General features: G+C 41.3%; 1 protein-coding gene across 1 annotated transcript in view; it reads left to right on the top strand.

The window, feature by feature from the left end:
• LOC110153265 (transmembrane protein 163-like) overlaps window positions 1–20,761 on the top strand; it is an 84,533-nt gene that overhangs the window by 4,481 nt on the left and 59,291 nt on the right. The window contains 2 exon segments of the mRNA XM_055166950.1: window positions 19,014–19,057; window positions 19,157–19,248. Coding sequence (XP_055022925.1) covers window positions 19,014–19,057; window positions 19,157–19,248 — 136 coding nt within the window.

The following is a 20,761-nucleotide window of genomic DNA, read 5'->3' as shown; positions in this document are numbered from 1 at the left end:
GAGAAAGAGATAGAGGAGGGGAGAAGGAGAGAAGGAAAGAGAGAAGGAGATAGAAGAGAGGAGAAGGAGAGAGGGCGAGAGAGAAGGAGATAGAGGAGAGAAGAAGGAGAGAGGGAGAGAGAAGGAGATAGAGGAGAGAAGAAGGAGAGAGGTAGAGAGAAGGAGATAGAGGAGAGAAGAAGGAGAGAGAGAGAGGGGGAGAAAGAGAAGGAGATAGAGAAGAGGAGAAGGAGAGAGGGAGAGATTGTGTTCTGTTTTCTATTTTCCTAATGAAGGAGATAGAGGAGAAAAGAAGGAGGGAGAGAGAGAAGAAGAAGAGAGAGAAAGGAGATGGAGGAGAGGAGAAGGAGAGGGAGAGAGAAGGAGACAAAGGAGAGGAGAAGGAGAGAGGAAGAGAGGAAGAGAAGGAGAGAGAGGAGAGAAAAAGAGAGGATGAGGGAGAAACGAGATAGATTAGAGGAGAAGGAGAGAGAGAGAGAGAGAGAGAATAAGAAAGAGGGAGAGAGAGAGAGCATGTTCTGCTTTCTGTGTTCCTAATGTAGGAGACAGAGGAGAAGAGAAGGAGAGAGAGGGAGAGAGAGGGAGAGAGAGAGAGGAAGAGAAGGAGATAGAGAAGAGGAGAAGGAGAGAGAGAGAGGAGGGGAGAGAAAGAGAGAGAGACAGAGGGAGAAGGAGAGAGGGAGAGAGAAAGAGGGAGGGAGTATGTTCTGCTTTCTGTGTTCCTGATGAAGGAGAATAGAAAAGAGAGAAGGAGAAGAGAGAGAGGAGAGATATGGAGAGATATAGAGAAAGAGAGAGAGAAGGAGCGATACAGACGGAGAGAGAGAGAGAGATGGAGAGAGAGAGAGATGGAGAGATGGAGAGAGAGAGAGATGGAGAGATGGAGAGAGAGAGAGATGGAGAGATGGAGAGAGAGAGAGAGGGGGGAGGGAGGGAGAAATGTGGAGATAGCAGCATATTTGTGGATGTGGAGACCTAGTTTGTGACGCTGCGATCTGATTGGATAAGCAAAAAGTCAACACGGCCTCATAAAGTTGCACTGTGCATTATTTTGGTGGGGGGTTGGTTACCATGGAGATGTTACTGCATTGGCTGTAATGTTCCTGCTCTGCAGCCTCATGGACAGGGCTGCCGCTCCACAGAACTGACCTGTAATTACACTTTTCTACCTGGAGATAGAAAGATCTAATACCAGGACTAAACCAGGACTAAACCAGGACTAAACCAGGACTAAACCAAGACTAAACCAGGATTAAACCAGGTCTAAACCAGGACTAAACCAGGTCTAAACCAGGTCTAAACCAGGATTAAACCAGGACTAAACCAGGATTAAACCAGGACTAAACCAGGTCTAAACCAGGTCTAAACCAGGTCTAAACCAGGACTAAACCAGGTCTAAACCAGGACTAAACCAGGATTAAACCAGGACTAAACCAGGATTAAACCAGGACTAAACCAGGACTAAACCAGGACTATAGCAGGACTAAACCAGGACTATAGCAGGACTAAACCAGGGACTATATCAGGACTAAACCAGGACTAAACCAGGACTAAACCAGGACTAAACCAGGATTAAACCAGGACTAAACCAGGACTAAACCAGGACTAAACCAGGATTAAACCAGGACTATAGCAGGACTAAACCAGGACTATAGCAGGACTAAACCAGGACTATATCAGGACTAAACCAGGACTAAACCAGGACTAAACCAGGACTATAGCAGGACTAAACCAGGACTATATCAGGACTAAACCAGGACTAAACCAGGACTAAACCAGGACTATAGCAGGACTAAACCAGGACTATATCAGGACTAAACCAGGACTATATCAGGACTAAACCAGGACTATATCAGGACTAAACCAGGACTATAACAGGACTAAACCAGGACTATATCAGGACTAAACCAGGACTGTATCAGGACTAAATTAGGGCTAAACCAGGACTAAACCAGGACTGTATCAGGACTAAACCAGGACCATATCAGGACTAAACCAGGACTATATATCAGGACAAATCAGGTCTAAACCAGGACTAAACCAGGTCTATATCAGGACTAAACCAGGACTAAACTAGGACTAAACCAGGACCATATCAGGACTAAACCAGGACTATATCAGGGCAAACCAGATCTAAACCAGGTCTAAACCAGGACTAAAACCAGGACTAAATCAGGACTAAACCAGGACTAAACCAGGACTAAACCAGGACTGTATCAGGACTAAACCAGGACCATATCAGGACTAAACCAGGACTATATCAGGTCTATATCAGGACTAAACCAGGACTAAATAGGACTAAACCAGGACTATATCAGAACTAAACCAGGACTATATCAGGGCAAACCAGGTCTAAACCAGGATTAAACCAGGACTAAACCAGGGACTAAACCAAGACTGTACCAGGACTATATCAGGACTAAACCAGGTCTATACCAGGACTATATCAGAACTAAACCAGGTCTAAACCAGGACTATATCAGGACTAAACCAGGTCAAAACCAGGACTATATCATGACTAAACCGGGACTAAACCAGGACTGTATCAGGACAAATCAGGTCTAAACCAGGACTAAACCAGGTCTAAACCAGGATTAAACCAGGTCTATATCAAGACTAAACCAGGACTATATCAGAACTAAACCAGAACTATATCAGGACAAACCAGGTCTAAACCAGGATTAAACCAGGATTAAACCAGGACTATATCAGGACTAAACCAGGACTATATCAGAACTAAGCCAGGACTAAATTGGGCTCAAACTTGCACAAACGTGAACCCGCCCTTAGGTACTAATATAAATCTGTAGATTTCAAAACAAAGCCAGACTCATTTGATCCTTAAACCTTTAGAGTTGCCCAGATCTTCTGCGTAAAATCAAAATAAACTGCAATCTTAAGTTAAAGGTGCACTGCGTAACCTTTCTGACCTGCCCGTCTCTGTAGAGATGAGAGCTGCTGTGCCTGGACTCTGCTGTGCTGCATCAAATTTATCCCTCTGGCATTTCTTTAGTTTCAGGTATTTACTCATCAAAAATAAAAAAACATACTCTGTACGACTATGAGCGCGGTCGCCTCTCCACAGATCTGACCTGTAACCTGGAAAAAGACATGTTTAATGCCTTACTGTGGAACATTCTAGGCAAATCAGTAACGTACTATTGATACTTCACGATTACGATACGATTATAAACGATAAACTTCTGTGCGTTCTTTATGATTATTATTAGTTTGTACGACCATAGTGTGACATTTATTTTGATATATGTAAATATTTTTAAAGTTCCGTGATCAATGTACGTAAGAAATCACATAATTTTTGAAACTATTTGAACTTAACAGAGTAGGTTAATATCATTTTTCTTCCCACTCCTTTTTGAGAAATTGTTTTAAATGTTTATGTAGTATGTGTATGATTATTGTTTCTCTCTTGGCACAAACTCGAAATAAAAACAAATCAATCGATCGATACTTTACTAGATTTCTATCGCCGGTGTGAGATAGTATTTTGACCCCGGGGTGAACATACCGCTATAGTAAAGTGACCCCCCCTATAGGATTTTGACTCCCCGTATTTTTTTCTTTACTACTTATTTATGTGATCATTATTTCTCATGTCATTTACTTTTATTATATATTGTTACATATGTTATAAGGTATTTTAAGGAATGTTTTGATTGATAACGCAATTAAACTGATCTATTCATAGCATAAAAAAGCCCAGAATAAATCTTTTGTAAGACTTAAAAAGACCATTTAAACACATGTAATTTTAAGTGAAGTTATTGATTACAGAAACCATTTCACAAATCTTCTCCTGTCATCTATTTAACTTATCTATTGATCTTTGCAAATCTTCTCATATCTCCTGTTTCACTACTCAATAGCTCTGCCCCAAATCATTATACATCACTTTGATTACCTAAATAATTAATAACTACTTATCTAATTTTCAGTAAAATATGTGTTTAAACAACTAAGTCATTTTTAACATTTAAAAGTTATAATCGACATAAAAAAATACATCTGAGTTCTTCAAAAAACACTTTTAAATATGTCAGTATAGACAAGGCAAGTTTATTTGTATAGCACAATTCGTACACAAAGTAATTCAAAGTGCTTTACAGAATAAGAAATACATTAAAATCATAATAAAAACAAATCAAAACATAAATAATCATGAAGATTAGAATTAAAAAAGAGAGACATAAATTGGAGAGAAGAGTGTGGAATGAAAACCTTTCAGTTATTTGCACAGTTAAACAGAAATGTTTAGAGTCTGGATTTAAACAGCGTCACAGAAGAGTCTGTCTCACATGTTCAGACTGTTCCAGGTTTTAGCTGCATGAACCTGAAACTCTGACTCCCCTTGTTTAGTCGTGACTCTGGGCACCAGCAGGAGGCTGGTCCCTGAGCTCCTCAGAGTGTGAGATGTTCATATGACACTAACATGTCACAGATGGACTTTGGTGCTCGGTCGTGGAGACACTTGTACAACAGAGCTGCTTTAAAGTCTCTGAGCCACAGGAGCCAGTGCAGAGACCTGAGACCAGGACTTATGTGCTCGTACTTCCTAGTTCGAGTCAGGACCCGAGCTGCAGTGTTCTGGATGTTCTGGATGTTCTGGATGTTCTGGATGTTCTGGATGTTCTGCAGCGTCTCACAGCTCGTTTGGAGAGACCAGTGAGCAGAACATTACAGTATCAAACCTACTGGAGACAAACGCATGGATAAGTTTCTCCAAGTCTGATTTAGACAGTAAACCTTTGATTTTTGCTCTGTTTTTCAGATGGTAAAAGGCTGCAGATGTTATTGATTTGATGTGGCTGTTAAAGTTCAAGTCTGAGTCCATTATTACCCCTAGATTTCTTGCCTGATTTGAAGGTTTTAGAGAGAGAGACAGTATATATTTTAATTTGCAGATTTAGTATTAATATTCAAAGTTTTTCTATAGAATTCAACATACCATAATAGGATTCTGAACCCGAGGTCAAAATACTATATGGTGTGTTGACCCCAGGGTCACCTCACCGCGGGGTCAAAATCCTATACCACACCAGAATGTTCAGCAGTTACCATGGCGACAGTGCACACATAAGCAAACGCATGGGAAAAAACGTTTTAAAATGGTCTTAAAACTTAAAAAAACAAAACAAAATGGATTTAAACTGCACATTTTCAGGAGCGTGTGATCAAAACGAGCGTTCATGGTCATGTTTAGGAGTTAGATTTTCACTAAAAATTTGAGAGTGACTAAAAACTGTTGACGAATGACAGGTTAAGTTGCTTTATTCATACTTGTAGGTAAATTTATTTTGCAGATTTGAGTGACAGGTCCCACATTTCACATTTCATTCATCCACATTATCCACAATAAAAACATCTAAGTGTTACATAGCTCCAGTGCAGAGCAGGTTTGTTCCATAAACAATTAGTTAAATTCATCCATCACGCTTGACTAAAAACACAATAAGTATTAAATATATATAAAAACTAGTGCTGTCAGGCGATTAAAAAAATTGAGAGATTAATTAATTATGATCTGTAATTAATCAATCTCTTTTTAATCTCACCTAAAAATTGCTGAGAAAAGCCTTCAACTTGAGGTATTTTCATTTAAATTCATTATTACATTATTATTATTACATATAAACCATGAACACTCTAGAGCCACATCAGCTCGTTTGACATTATAATGTGTTTAATGCTGATTTGCGCAAGTCTCACAGAAACGAAACTTAAAAACCGCATGGCTCATTTGCATAAACTAAGCGAGGAAAAAAATATGCTCTTGTGTCGCTGATGCGGTTCAGCTTCTGTGGGACTGAAGGACACGACTCAGTGGAATATGAGTGTTGAAGGTGAAGGTGAGTCTGTTCTGTGTTTGTGTCGTGATGTTTTCAGACGTGTGCAGGTTTATCGCAGATGCGGCGAGAACGAGAAAGAAAACCACAATTGTTTGCGGAAGTGATGTGTTATTGTCCCGACAACACATAAAAACAGATTTTATAATAAGGCAAACAGTAAAGTTAGAGATTAAAAATTAGATTAATGCGATTAAAAAACATAACGCGCTAAATATGACTGTAATTAATTAATCGCAATTAACACGATAATTTGACACCCCTAATAAAAACACACGATTTTTCCAAGACTAAAATTGGTAGATAAAAAGATTATAATTTAGTCATAAGTGTGATAGCAGCTGAAACAATTGGTTGTAGATCTTGGGACAGAAAAGCTGAAACTCTGAGTTTAGTGGATGTTGCGCGTCTTTTAAAACACTCTGGGACGTCCTCTGGAACTATTTTGAGTCCAGGCGGCTCTGAGGATGGACAATCACCTCACTCGCCCATTTAAACAACTGACTCAGGGAGTTCTTGTTTTTAGCAGAAACGTCCCCAAACCATGAGACCAATGAAAAAGTTAAAGGTTGCATGGAGGATTTTTTATTTTTTGTTTTTGTTTCAAGTTGTCAATGATAGATTATAGAGATGCAGTAGCCTTGTAATTATGATGACCAAAAAAAAGAGAATAAAAATTCATCAACTCTGGACGTGGTGGGGCTAAACATTTGCCAATAGATAACGACACTGCCTCGTTATCTGTGAGCTGACAGGCTGTCAATCAATCTCCCTACGTTTCTAGCGTAACTGACTTGCCTGCGCCGCCGGTACGTGGTTTACGTACGACTGTCACGCAGTCCACAGACGCAAGACGCTGTTTACTCCACCAACGCAACAGTTCTTAGCGGCTTTTTTTGACCTATATCTTCCTCGCAGTTTGCACAAAGTTTGTTGCAATGGCGACAAGAATCCAGGAGCAGTTCGCCGCAAAAGAAAGTCCGTTTTTGAGATTACTGAAAGAAGAAGACAAGGGGAAAAGCAGCGAAGCCAAACTAAGGTGATTCTTGTAGATTCATTCCAGCGATGGCGCGACTGAAGCAGACGCAGGGTCTAAAGACTGACGCACTGGTCCACAAATTACTCCTGGACAGGAAACTTCTGCTTATTATGAAAACGTACTTTATTTCCAAGAGCTACACAAACGTTTTTCAGGACACGAAAGCGATATCCTATGTCTGAAAACGTAATTTTCAAGGCAAAGAAAGAGTCCGCTTGCTGCTGCGTGTTGTAGCTAGTTCATTCGCACTGAATCTCTGCGCAACCTTCTCTGCACCCCTTTCCTGCTCCTGTCCCCGCTGCCTGATCCGCTCTTCTCCCTGCTCCTCACTTCTCCAGGCACGGAATCTCCACGCACCGCTCCCCTCTCCTCTCTCCTCTCTCCTCTCCCCGCTCCCCCCGCTCCTCACTTCTCCGTCTTGCCTAACCAACACTGTAGTTAGTTGTTTACAAGTCATGTGCAGCACTGGCTGTAAACAAACCTGTTCTGGTGTAAAGAGGAGGCGGGAGAAGGCGTTTCTACGTAGGAGCTGTAGGGGAGGGGGGGGGTTTCACACATGCGCAACATTTGAAAAAGGACAAACAGTCGCTGGATTTCTCGTTCCTTGGAAAATCCTCTATACAACCTTTAAAACCAAACTTGGGACCAAACTCCTCAAACTGCTAGTTGCTGCGTGCGTATGCGCCTAAGACATTTGACCTGTTCTAGTTTCAGCTAAGTCCGCTCTTTCTGGTCAGACTGTGTTAAATAAAGCTCAGATTAAAGTCTAACTTGAGTAACACAACTTCGGACAGAACTACACTGATCTAAACCAGATCTAAACCAGGACCAAAATGAGCTGAAGGCTGCGTTCACCTCAAAACTGGGACTAAACCAGGACCAAACCAAGTCTACAGCGGGACTAAACAAGGCTCGAGTGTGAACCCATCCTACAAATATGCAAATAATGTGACGACGGGAGTGGCAGACTAACTAAATATAATCCTAAAATTAAATAAACTAAAGAAAACGAACCAACAGCAGCACTTGACATGGCCCAGAAAATAAATACAACGAGAAAGGCAACGTTAAATAAGACACAGGTTTGTTCAGTGACAAAGAGGAAGCTCAACGTAAATAAGTTCATAAGTTCACTACCTTTAAATTTTTAGCTGTTTTATGTCAGATCTTCAGTTGTTTTTTGTTTTTGCTTATTGTTATGTCCATTGTCTTCATTATCGTCTGTTTAATCCAAAAAAATCACTCACAATCCAGTTTGGTTCATGATTGTTCAGTCCGTTCTAATGTTTCTAAATAATAGTTCCAGTTCATATTGACGTTAAAAAAGAATGAAGACCACGGCAAAAGCAAAAGCAAAAGCAAGACAGCGGCTCGCCAAAAAGGGTCAGCGACATCGGACCCCACGCCTGGAGATAAATGTTTTAGTTTTCACTCTAGTTTAACCTGCTGAGCCATTTCCTCCTAACCCCAAACGCCCAGCTCCTCCTCCTACACCGAGGACCGCAGAGATTTAAAATAATATCACAGATCATCATAATATATCCAATTACAAGTCTCAATGCTTAAATGTTTTACTTTGGTGCAGCAAAAACAGAGGGAACTACACAGACCTTGACTCTTTTGCTCTGTTTCTTTGCAGACAAAGAAGAAATAACTGTTATATAATTTAATTCTTTGGGTTATGACAGCATTGCAGTACCAAAAGCTTGTCAAGGCACAGTTCTGTTAGCCTCCACCAAATTTTGCAATAAATACTGAAAGATGCAAATACTGAAAATACTGTACAGAGAGATTTGGATACTGTTGAATTTCCAGTTTCAATTTGGAAAGAACAGCAATTTTCCTGGTCCTGCAGAGATGGACACGCAGCCAAAAGGAAAACCTCGAGACAGCTTTTTTACGGTCTTGGTCTCGTCTCAGACTCGAGCGCATTTGGACTCGATTTTGTCTTGGACTTGAGGTCTGACACTGGACGAGTAAGATGATATTTCATTACAGCTGGTAGATGTTAGCCAGGCTGGTGCCACCCAGTGCCTCCGCTCAATTTCATTTCTCTCCAGCGACTCGATCAGGAATCAAAATACACTAGACGGTTTGCAAAAACCCCGGAAAGTGCGAGTTGGGGAACCAGCCAATCAGTGAAGAGACATACCCTCTGTGTTGGCAACGATTCCCAAAATCGAGGATTTAAAGCCGGAACAAAAAGAATGTTTGGTGAATTTTATCAAGGGGAAGGACGATATTGTCCTTCTTCCTACGGGATTTGGGAAAAGCTGAATATACCAGTTAGCTCCATTAGCAGCGCATTACATACGTCACAACCAAACAGCAGCGACTGGCTGAATAAAAAAAGTACCTGCATACCATCAAGCAAACTAATTCTAATGCTGTGAGGTCAGACGGTTTCTACCAAGTGAAACTGGCTGATGAATCAGGCTCTGTAAATGTGCAGAGGCTGTTAAATATCACTGCAAAACCAGTAGGATAATGCAACTGTAAATGTTATGCACTTCAAAAAACCCACTTGATTCACTCTGAAGTTGTTTTCTGTAAAGTGCCGGTGGAAGCAGGATTAAAGAAGAGCTTCTCAAACTGTGGGGCACAGATCAGATGAAGATGATTTATAAAAACATTCATATAAATACGCCAAAATAAAATAAATGTCGGAAATGACATTTGCAGAGTTGAGACCAAGTCATTGTTTTGCGAGCCTCAAGTAAGTCTCAAGTCTTTGACCTCAAGTCCGGGTCAAGTCCCAAGTCAAAGTCTCAAAGTCCAAGTCGAGTCTTGAGTCACTTAAGTCAAGTCCAAGTCATCTGCTTTGAGCTTCAAGTCATTTCAAATTTTTAAACCAAAATACCAAATATTGCTCAGATTTTTGCAATTTATATGCATTTTAAGATAAATTGTACTTCATAGTATATTTATATATGAGTATCTATAGAGTATATAAGAGTTGTAGAAATGCAAATGTTTCCTTTTTAAATGTCTTGACAAAATCTTAGACTGAATCATCGTCAGAAAAGAATGAATTCAGATGTAAAAGAGCTTTCTCAAGTCCCAAGTCATTGACCTTCAAGTCAGAGTCGAGTCCCGAGTCCATTTTATCAAGTCAAGTCTCAAGTCGTAAAAATAGTGGCTCAAGCCTAGAGTCCAAGTCACGACCTGCAAGTCCCCACCTCTGTTGATTTGGTCTCGATGGGCCGTGGTCTCGGTCTTATCTCGGTCTCGAACTTTAAAAGTCTGGATCTTGTCTCGGTCTTGAGCCTCATAGATCTTGGTCTTGCTCTGGTCTCGGGACCCGTTTGTCTTGGACTGGTCTTGGTCTCGATCAGCGCGGTCTTGACTACAACACGGGAGAAAAAGCATCTAGTTTTTTGCCACGAGGGGATTATTTTAGCAGATTTCAAAACAAAACCAGGCAAATTTTTTCTTCAAACCTTTAAGTTAACAATAAAAACGAGCTTCTAACAGAGCAGTGCTTCCAGTTAGCGTCACATCAGCTGCAAAGTACGCTATATTGTCTAAACATACGTGGAAAAACCTTAAAGACGTGCAGTTCCTGAGATCTTGTATAATATGAGTGGGATTTGTGCTGTTTGTTTCATTTCAGCAGCTGTCACCACATGTTTACAGAACAATGCATCACGCGCACTGGGCCGCGGACTCAGATTTGAGGAGAAACTCGGACGATTCAAGTGGCAGACGTCGTAGATTAAAGGCTGTCAGGAAGAGGCGGGGAAGAGAGGCTGATAGAGACCCGTGTTTATGGATGTGGAGAGTTTAAAGGGACGATATTACGCCGTTTACGATTTACCTGGGACATTTGTCGAGGGGTACAAGCCTGATTCCGACAGAGCGTCACTGCGACATTCTGTCATTCCAACGCCTTTTATGTCGCTGTTCTGACAACCTGCTCATGGTTTAGAGCGTCATCTTTTTTGCCTTGTGTACGCAGTGCGGGCCAGGACTAAACCAGGACTAAACCAGGACTAAACCAGGACTAAACCAGGACTAAACCAGGACTAAACCAGGACTAAAATCATGAATAAACCAGGACTAAACCAGGACTAAAACCAGGGCTAAACCAGGATTAAACCAGGACTAAACCAGGACTAAACCAGGACTAAACCAGGGCTAAACTAGGACTAAAACCAGGTCTAAACCAGGCCAGGTCAAAACCAGGACTAAACCAGGCCCAGACCTGGACTAAACCAGGACTAAAATCAGGACTAAAACCAGGTGTAAACCAGGTCTAAACCAGGATTAAACCAGGACTAAACCAGGTCTAAAACCAGGACTAAAACCAGGTCTAAACCAGATCTAAACCAGGTCTAAACCAGGATTTAACCAGGACTATACCAAGGACTAAACCAGATCTAAACCAGGTCTAAACCAGGACTAAAACCAGGTCTAAAATAGGACTAAACCAGGACTAAACCAGGACTAAACCAGGACTAAACCAGGACTAAACCAGGACTAAAACCAGGTCTAAACCAGGTCTAAACCAGGCCCAAACCTGGACTAAACCAGGACTAAAACCAGGTCTAAACTAGGACTAAAACCAGGTCTAAACCAGGCCCAAACCTGGACTAAACCAGGTCTAAATCAGGACTAAACCAGGACTAAACCAGGACTAAATCAGGACTAAACCAGGACTAAACCAGGCCCAAACCTGGACTAAACCAGGCCTAAACCAGGTCTAAACCAGGACTAAACCAGGACTAAACCAGGACTAAACCAGGACTAAACCAGGACTAAACCCTGCCTCCTCCAAACAAAGCCCAGAAAAGATCGCCGCTGTAACTTAATAATCACCTTTTGTATGAACATTTCAGAAGGTGTCGCGGCGTCCATTTTGCGCCGGCGCGATCCATAAGTCTTCATTACGTTTAGTCAATTTGTTCACGGGCGACAATTAACAGAGCGGAGGACGGGAAGTGCTTCGTGCGACGGAAACCCAGGACTCTGAGATACACCATCGGTCACTTCCCGAGCATCAATTTCCACACAAAGGATTTTCTGTAGTGCCTTTTTGCTCACAGCGGTGCGGCTCTCCACATGTGAGACAATATTTCCTCATTTTGAATTCAAAGATCATTTATTTTGTCCCGGTTTCTGCTTTTTTCACGCTTTTTTTTTTTTTTTCCCAGCGCTAATTGACTGGGGAGTTGGAGCCCGGGGTTAGCAGCTGATTCTGATAACACAATAAGAGAGAGGCACTGTTTACAAGGAACTGTGGGTAAAAATAGTCTTGGTTTGGACCTGGTTTAGTCCTGGTTTAGTTCTGTTTTAGACATGATGAGTTAATGCTGGTTTAGACCTGGTTTAGACCTGGTTTAGACCTGGTTTAGTCCTAGTTTAGACCTGGTTTTAGTCCTGGTTTAGTCCTGGTTTAGACCTGGTTAGACCTGGTTTAGACCTGGTTTAATCCTGGTTTAGACTTGGTTTAGTCCTGGTTTAGTCCTGGTTTAGACCTGGTTTAGACCTGGTTTAGTCCTGGTTTAGACCTGGTTTAGTCCTGGTTTATTCATGATTTTTGTCCTGGTTTAGTCCTAGTTTAGACCTGGTTTTAGACCTGGTTTAGTCCTGGTTTAGACCTGGTTTAGTCCTGGTTTATTCATGATTTTTGTCCTGGTTTAGTCCTAGTTTAGACCTGGTTTAGTTCCTGGTTTAGTCCTGGTTTAGTCCTGGTTTTTTTTCCTGGTTTAGACCTGGTTTAACCTGGTTTAGACCTGGTTTAGACCTGGTTTAAATCCTGGTTTAGAGTCCTTGGTTTAGTCCTGGTTTAGTCCTGGTTTAGACCTGGTTTAGACCTGGTTTAGTCCTGGTTTAGTCCTGGTTTATTCATGATTTTTTGTCCTGGTTTAGTCCTAGTTTAGACCTGGTTTAGTCCTGTTTAGTTCCTGGTTTAGTCTGGTTTAGACCTGTTTTTAGTCCTGGTTTAGACCTGGTTTAGACCTGGTTTAGTGCTGGTTTAGACCTGGTTTAGTCCTGGTTTATTCATGATTTTTGTCCTGGTTTAGTCCTAGTTTAGACCTGGTTTTAGTCCTGGTTTAGTCCTGGTTTAGACCTGGTTTAGACCTGGTTTAGACCTGGTTTAGTCCTTTGTTTTTGTCCTTGTAGGTAAAAAAAAGTCTCAGTTCAGACCTGGTTTAATGGTGATTTAGTCCTTGTTGAGTCCTGGTTTGGTTCTGTTTTAGGCCTGATGGTTTAATTCTGGTTTAGATCTTATTTGGTCCTAGTTAGGTCTTGGTCTGGTCTATTTTAGTCCTGCTTCTGACATGTTCAACAAATATTTAGACCTGGTTTATACTTGGCTCGAATATCCTGGTTACTAAAGGTCCCAGAATAGTCCTGGTCCCAACTGGTCCTGGACTGAAATCCTGGTTTAGTTCTGCTTTAAGTTCTGGTTTATTCTTGGTTTAGTTGTGGCTGCTTTACATTTTAGTCCTGGTGTAATCCTAGTTTAGTCCTGGTTAAATTCTTAGACCAGGTTGGGTCTTGATTTAGTCCTTTTTAAGTCATATAAACCCGGTTTTAGCCCTGGTTTTCAGTCCTGGTTTAGTCCTGGTTTAGTTTTGCTTTAGTCATGGTTTCGTCCTGGTTTAGCAAGGATTTAGTGCTGGTTTTAGCTCTGATTTAGTCCTAGTTCAGACCTGGTTTGGTCCTGGTTTTAGTCCTGATTTAGTTCTGGTTAAACCCCGGTTTAGTCCTTGTTTTAGTCCTGATTTAGTCCTGATATAGTCCCCGTTTTACCTTGGTTTACTCCTAGTTCAGTCCTGGTTTAGTTCTGATTCAGTTCTGGTTTAACCCTGGTTTAGTCCTGGTTTTAGCTCTGATTTGGTCCTGATATAGTCCCAATGTAGCCCTGGTTTACTCCTAGTTTAGCCCTGGTTTAGTCCTGATTTAGTTTTGCTTTAGTCCTGGTTTAGTTCTGGTTTAGCCTGGATTTACTCCTAGTTTACCTAAGTTTTTAGTCCTGGTTTAGTCCTTATATAGTCCTGGTTTACTTCTAGTTTAGCCTTGGTTTAGTTTTGATTTAATCCTGCTTTAGTCCTGCTTAATTTTGCTTTAGTCCAGGTATAGATTTGGTCTTGGTTTAGCCCTTGTTTAGTCCTGGTTTGGCCCTGGTTTAGTTTTATTTTAGTCCTGATATACTGTTGGTTTAGCCCTGATTTCAGTCCTGGTTCAGTCCCGGTTTAACCCTGGTTTAGTTTTGGTTTAAACCTGCTTTAGTCCGATTTAGTCCTGATTTAGTTTCGCTTTAGTCCAGGTTTACTCCTAGTTTAGCTCTGATTTAGTCCTGGTTTAGTCCTGGTTTCACCTTGGTTTAACCCCCGCAAAAAAAAAAACACCTTCTTATTTTCTTTTTCACATTTCCCGTGTAAACTCCAGTCGTCTCCTCCTCATCATCACCTTCATCACAACAACACTCAGTCACTCGGCCGTCGTATCGGAGCCGCGTATTGGCTTTTGATTCGTCGCTGCAAGGAATCGTGGGTAAACAGTCGGTCTGGAGCCTCACACAGAGACGCCGTACACTGTATTGTCTAAGATCAGCATGCAGGCGAGTTGGTTGGACCCTGGTGTCTGAGCTAAAAATAAACTCGAAAAAGAGGAGAGGAGAGAGAAAGAGAGAGAGAGAGAGAAAGAGAGAAAGAGAGGGAGGATCGTTCTCTATCTCGGTGCATATCTCTGCTTTTGTGCACCGTCTTTGTGTCTCAAACCTCCAGCAAAACATCATTACCATTCACAGGGTCTTTTGGTTTTTTTAATAGTTTTTAGCTCGTATCGCAGGTTCACATCAGGTCCTGGTTTAGTCCTGGTTTAGTCCTGCTCTACTCTCGATTTAGACCTGGTTTAGTCCTGGTTTAGTCCTAATTTAAACCTGGTTTACCTGTTTAAACCTGGTTTAGTCCTGGTTTAGTCCCTGGTTTAGTCCTCCTTTTAAAGTTTAGTCCTGGTTTATTTATACCTGGTTTATCTGGTTTAGTCCTGGTTTAGTTTAGTCCTGGTTTAGTTTCCTGGTTTAGTCCTTAGACCTTTAGAGACCTGTCCTGTTTAGTCCTGGTTTAGTCCTGTTTAGTTTCCTGGTTTAGAGACCTGGTTTAGTCCTGCTTTAGAGTTTACCTGGTTTAGAGTTTAGCTTTAGAGACCTGGTTTAGTCCTGCTTTAGAGACCTGGTTTAGAGACCTGGTTTTTTTAGTCCTGCTTTAGAGACCTGGTTTAGTCCTGGTTTAGTCCTGCTTTAGAGACCTGGTTTAGTCCTGGTTTAGTCCTGCTTTAGAGACCTGGTTTAGTCCTGCTTTAGAGACCTGGTTTAGTCCTGGTTTAGTCCTGCTTTAGAGACCTGGTTTAGTCCTGGTTTAGTTCCAGTTTCTGTGGGTTTTTCAGGTCTGCAGCAGTGACCTGTATCTATCACAGATGCTTTATAATAGTCCTGGTTTAGACCTGGTTTAGTCTTGGTTTTTACCCTGGGTTTAGACTTGATTTAATCCTACTTTGGAGCTGATCTAGTCCTGGTTTAGTCCTGGTTTCGTCCTGGTTTCGTCCTGGTTTCGTCCTGGTCAGTATCCAATCATATTAATGACACTACATAACATAACACCCCCTCTCTTCTTCTTCTTCTGTTGTAGTCTTTGTTTAAACCAAACCCAATGATCCATATCCTACTTTCTCGTTTAATTACATGCAGCCATATGTTAATTAAGCTGTAGATGTGTGTTTGGAGAAGAGCCGCCGCCCGATTTACCACAAAAAACACAAACTAAACACAAGAAAACAATTAATTACCAACAGTGAGTGATGGATTGTTTTGATTTTTTTTATTTTTGCTTTGAACCTGTCAGACGAGCGGAAAATTATGAAAATATGAAGTTTAATTATACTGCTGTGATGCAGGTTTAAAACACAAAGACAAACCAGGACTAAACCAGGACTAAACCAGGACTAAACCAGGACTAAACCAGGTCTAAACCAGGACTAAACCAGGACTAAACCAGGACTAAACCAGGACTAAACCAGGACTAAACCAGGACTAAACCAGGACTAAACCAGGACTAAACAGGCTAAACTAAACCAGGACTAAACCAGGACTAAACCAGGACTAAACCAGGACTAAACCAGGACTAAACCAAGACTAAACCAGGACTAAACCAAGACTAAACCAGACTAAACCAAGGACTAAACCAGGACTAAACCAGGACTCTAAACCAGGACTAAACCAGGACTCCTAAACCAAGGACTAAACCAAGGACTAAACCAGGACTAAACCAAGACTAAACCAGGACTAAAATAAACCAGGACTAAACCAGGACTAAACCAGGTCCAAACCAAGGACTAAACCAGGGACTAAACCAAGGACTAACCAGGGACTAAACCAGGACTAAACCAAGGACTAAACCAGGACTAAACCAAGGACTAAACCAGGACTAAACCAGAACTCTAAACCAGGACTAAACCAGACTAAACCCAAACCAAGGACTAAACCAGGACTAAACCAGGGCTAAACCAGGACTAAAACCAGGACTAAACCAGGACTAAACCCTAAACCAAGGACTAAACCAGGGACTAAACCAGGGCTAAACCAGGACTAAACCAGGTCCAAACCAAGGACTAAACCAGGACTAAACCAGGACTAAACCGGGGCTAAACCAAGGACTAAACCAAGGACAAAACCAGGGCTAATCCAGGTCTAAACCAGGACTAAACCAGGTCCAAACCAAGGAGTAAACCAGACTAAACCAGGGCTAAACCAGAACTGAACCCGGTCTAAATCAAGAACTAAACCAGGACTAAACCAGGAATGAACCAGGATTAAATGAAGGACTAAACCTTGACTAATCCAGGACTAAACCAAGGACTAAACCAGATCTAAACCAGAACTAAACCAGGACTAAACCAAGGACTAAACTAGGACTGAACCAAGGACTAAACCAAGGACTAAACCAGGTCTAAACTAAGAAGGACTAAACCAGGACTAAACCAGGAACTAAACCAGGTCTAAACCAAGGTTCTTAACCAGGACTAAACCAAGGACTAAACCAGGCAAGGACTAAACCAAGGACTAAACCAGGACTAAACCAGGTCTAAACCAAGGTCTTAACCAGGTCTAAACCAAGGACTAAACCAGGACTAAACCAAGGACTAAACTAGGACTGAACCAAGGACTAAACCAAGGACTAAACCAGAACTAACCAAGGACTAAACCAGGTCTAAATCAAGGACTAAACCAGGACTAAACCAGGTCTTAACCAGGTCTAAACCAAGGTCTTAACCAGGTCTAAACCAAGGACTAAACCAGGTCTAAATCAAGGACTAAACCAGGACTAAACCAGGTCTTAACCAGGTCTAAACCAAGGTCTTAACCAGGTCTAAACCAAGGACTAAACCAGGTCTAAACCAGATCTAAACCAGAACTAAACCAAGACTAAACCAGGTCCAAACCAGGACTAAACCAGACATAACCCAGCACTGCACATTTTCATTTCTGTCTCTGGTTTTCATCAAATAATTATTTTCAGAAAGTTTTTTTTTTAAACTTTCTCGTAGAATAAATCAATAATGTTTTTGAGCTGGAGCTTGGATCTTGTCCCCGCTCATCTTTGCAGTTTAAATTTTAATTAAAGAAATATCTGCACAAACCTCTGGCCATAGTTTTTTTTTTTTTAAAGTCTGCGTCTAATTACTTTATATTTTACTTCAGCTGCAAAAATAACGTTATATAAGTCGAACAAGTGAGTCTCTGTAAAACTCCATGGAGATGTGACGTGTTTTTGTTTCTTCATTTTGTTTTGTCTGATTTACTTTTGCACGAATTTACCCACAATGCACCGTTTCTGCGTGAGACGGATCGTGTGAGAGGCAGGAGCTACAGTGACCTTTAGAAACGCAGGATTTGCTCCAGTGAAATGTCAAAAAGGATTTAAATAAAGACGTTTAATTCATCTCAGTTTTGTTAATACGACACTGTACCGGGAAATACAGAAATACAGACGGAGTTTTCAGAGTTTTATTCTGTTTCTGACGTGTTAAAGATGAACTATGGAACTTTTCTCTTGGGGGTTTGCTGCCTGTTTGTCTCCATGGTGATGTGATAACTAAAACAGGAATAAACTAAGACTAAATTAAGGCTAAGTTAGGACTAAATTAGGGGTAAACTAGGACCAAACTAGGACTAACTCAGATATAAAACTAGGCCTAAACCAGGACTAAACCAAGACTAAATTAGGGCTAAACCAGGACAAATTCAGGTAGAAAACAGGACTAAACAAGGACTTAACTCGGTCTAAACCAAGACTAAACTAGGTCTAACCGAGAATTTACCCATGACTAAACCTGGTCAAATCCAGGACTAAACCAGGACTAAACCAGCTCTAAACCAGGACTAAACCAGGTCTAAACCAGGTCTAACCCAGGAATAAACCAGCTCTAAACCAGGTCTAAACCAGGACTAGGTCTAAACCAGGACTAAACCAGGTCTAAACCAGGACCAGCTCTAAACCAGGTCTAAACCAGGACTAGGTCTAAATCAGGACTAAACCAGGTCTAAACCAGGACCAGGTCTAAACCAGGACTAAACAAAGACTAAACAGGTCTAACCCAGGACTAAACCAGGTCTACACCAGATCTAAACCAGGACTAAATTAGGGCTAAACCAGGACTGAACCAGGACTAAACCAGGATTAACTCAGGTATAAAACCAGGACTAAACAAGGACTTAACTCGGTCTAAACCAGGTATAAACCAAGACTAAACTATGTCTAACCGAGGACTAAACCAGGACTAAACAGGTTTAACCCAGGACTAACCCAGGACTAAACCAGGGCCAAACCAGGGCTAAACCAGGACTAAATTAGGGTTAAACCAGGACTAAACTAGGACTAACCAAGGACTAAACCAGGACTAAACCAGGACTAAACCAGGACTAAACCAGGACTAGACCATGTCAAAACCAGGACTAAAAGGTCTAAAAGGACCAGGACTAAACCAGGACTAAACCAGGACTAAACCAGGACTAAACCATGTCCAAACCAGATCTAAACCAGGACCCAGTTTTTATTAATTCATTTCACTAATAACACTTGTTTTATTGTTTTTTCTCGCAGCTGTCTCGATCATGCGACACAGCGCTTCTGCTTTTGGATTTGCTGTAAGTACAACTCATTATTCACTATAAATCATCACTATTACAGTAATATTCATTGTTAATTAATATGTATTTATGTATTTATTTATATTATTTTCCCAGTTTGATGCCATTCTGGACGTGCTTTCCTCTGTCATCGTTTTGTGGCGATACAGTAACGCAGCTGCAGTCCACTCGGCCCACAGGGAATACATGTGAGTACTGCTTATGTTAATAGATACTCTGCAGCGGATGTGGGGAGGAGGCGCTAACTAGAAGCACTGCTCTGTCTGAAGCTCCGTTAGATTTGTACTGTTGCATTAAAGTTACAACAGTTTTTCTCTCTCGCCGTGCTGTAAATGTGCTGAGAATGTGCTGTTTAATCTATTTTGTTTGGTTTTTTTCTTGAGTTTTTACACGTCTTAAAACTTATTTGGCAGATTGTGTGCATTGTGTCACCATGGTAACGGCTGAATATTGCATTTTCTTTCACAAATTGACATCTTAAAACTAAACCTATTCTAAACCAGGTCTAAACCCGGTCTAAACCAGGTCTAAAGTAGGTCTAAATCAGGTCTTAACTAGGTCTAAACCAGGTCTAAATCAGGTCTTAACTAGGTCTAAACCAGGTCTAAATCAGGTCTAAACCCAGTTTAAACCAGGTCTGAACCAGGTCTAAACCCAGCGTAAATCAGGTCTAAATCTAGCCCAGAACTGGTCTAAATCAGGTCTAAATCAGGTCTTAACTAGGTCTAAACCAGGTCTAAATCAGGTCTAAACCCAGTTTAAACCAGGTCTAAACCAGCTCTAAACCCAGCGTAAATCAGGTCTAAATCTAGCCCAGAACTGGTCTAAATCAGGTCTAAATCAGGTCTAAACCAGGTCTAAACCAGGTCTAAACCAGGTCTAAACTAGGTCTAAACCAACTCTAAACCCAGTGTAAATCAGGTCTAAATCTAGCCCAAAACTGGTCTAAGTCAGATCTAAACTAGGTCTAAATTGGGTCTAAACCAGGTCTAAATCAGGTCTAAACCAGGTCTAAATCGGGTCTAAATCGGGTCTAAATCGGGTCTAAACCAAGTCTAAATCGGGTCTAAATCGGGTCTAAACCAGGTCTAAACCAGGTCTAAACCAGGTCTAAACCAGGTCTAAATCGGGTCTAAATTGGGTCTAAATTGGGTCTAAACCAGGTCTAAACCAGGTCTAAATCAGGTCTAAACCAGGTCTAAATCGGGTCTACACCAGGTCTAAATCGGGTCTAAACCAGGTCTAAACCAGGTCTAAACCAGGTCTAAACCAGGTCTAAACCAGGTCTAAATCAGGTCTAAACCAGGTCTAAAGGTCTAAACCAGGTCTAAATCAGGTCTAAACCAGGTCTAAATCAGGTCTAAACCAGGTCTAAACCAGGTCTAAACCAGGTCTAAATCAGGTCTAAACCAGGTCTAAATGGTCTAAACCAGGTCTAAATCAGGTCTAAACCAGGTCTAAATCGGGTCTAAACCAGGTCTAAACCAGGTCTTATCAAGGACCAAACTGACTGTAATCGTGGACTAATCCAGGTCTAAAGTTTAGATCAGGTTTGAAATGAACAAACTCAAATTATATTCTGTCTATTTGGAGTAAATCAAGAGAGATGTGGAGAGAGGAATGGAAAGTGAGAGGTGGGAGAGGAAGAGAGAGAAAAAGTGGGAGGAGAAAGAGAGGAAGAGAGGAGGGAGAAGGAAAGAT

The sequence above is a fragment of the Boleophthalmus pectinirostris genome, unplaced genomic scaffold (genome assembly GCF_026225935.1).
Source record: "Boleophthalmus pectinirostris isolate CB_2022bp ecotype Guang Dong unplaced genomic scaffold, ASM2622593v1 HiC_scaffold_11, whole genome shotgun sequence".
In the NCBI taxonomy this organism is placed as follows: domain Eukaryota; kingdom Metazoa; phylum Chordata; class Actinopteri; order Gobiiformes; family Gobiidae; genus Boleophthalmus; species Boleophthalmus pectinirostris.
Note: the sequence above shows the minus strand (reverse complement) of the source record. Positions and strands in the feature narration are given on the sequence as shown.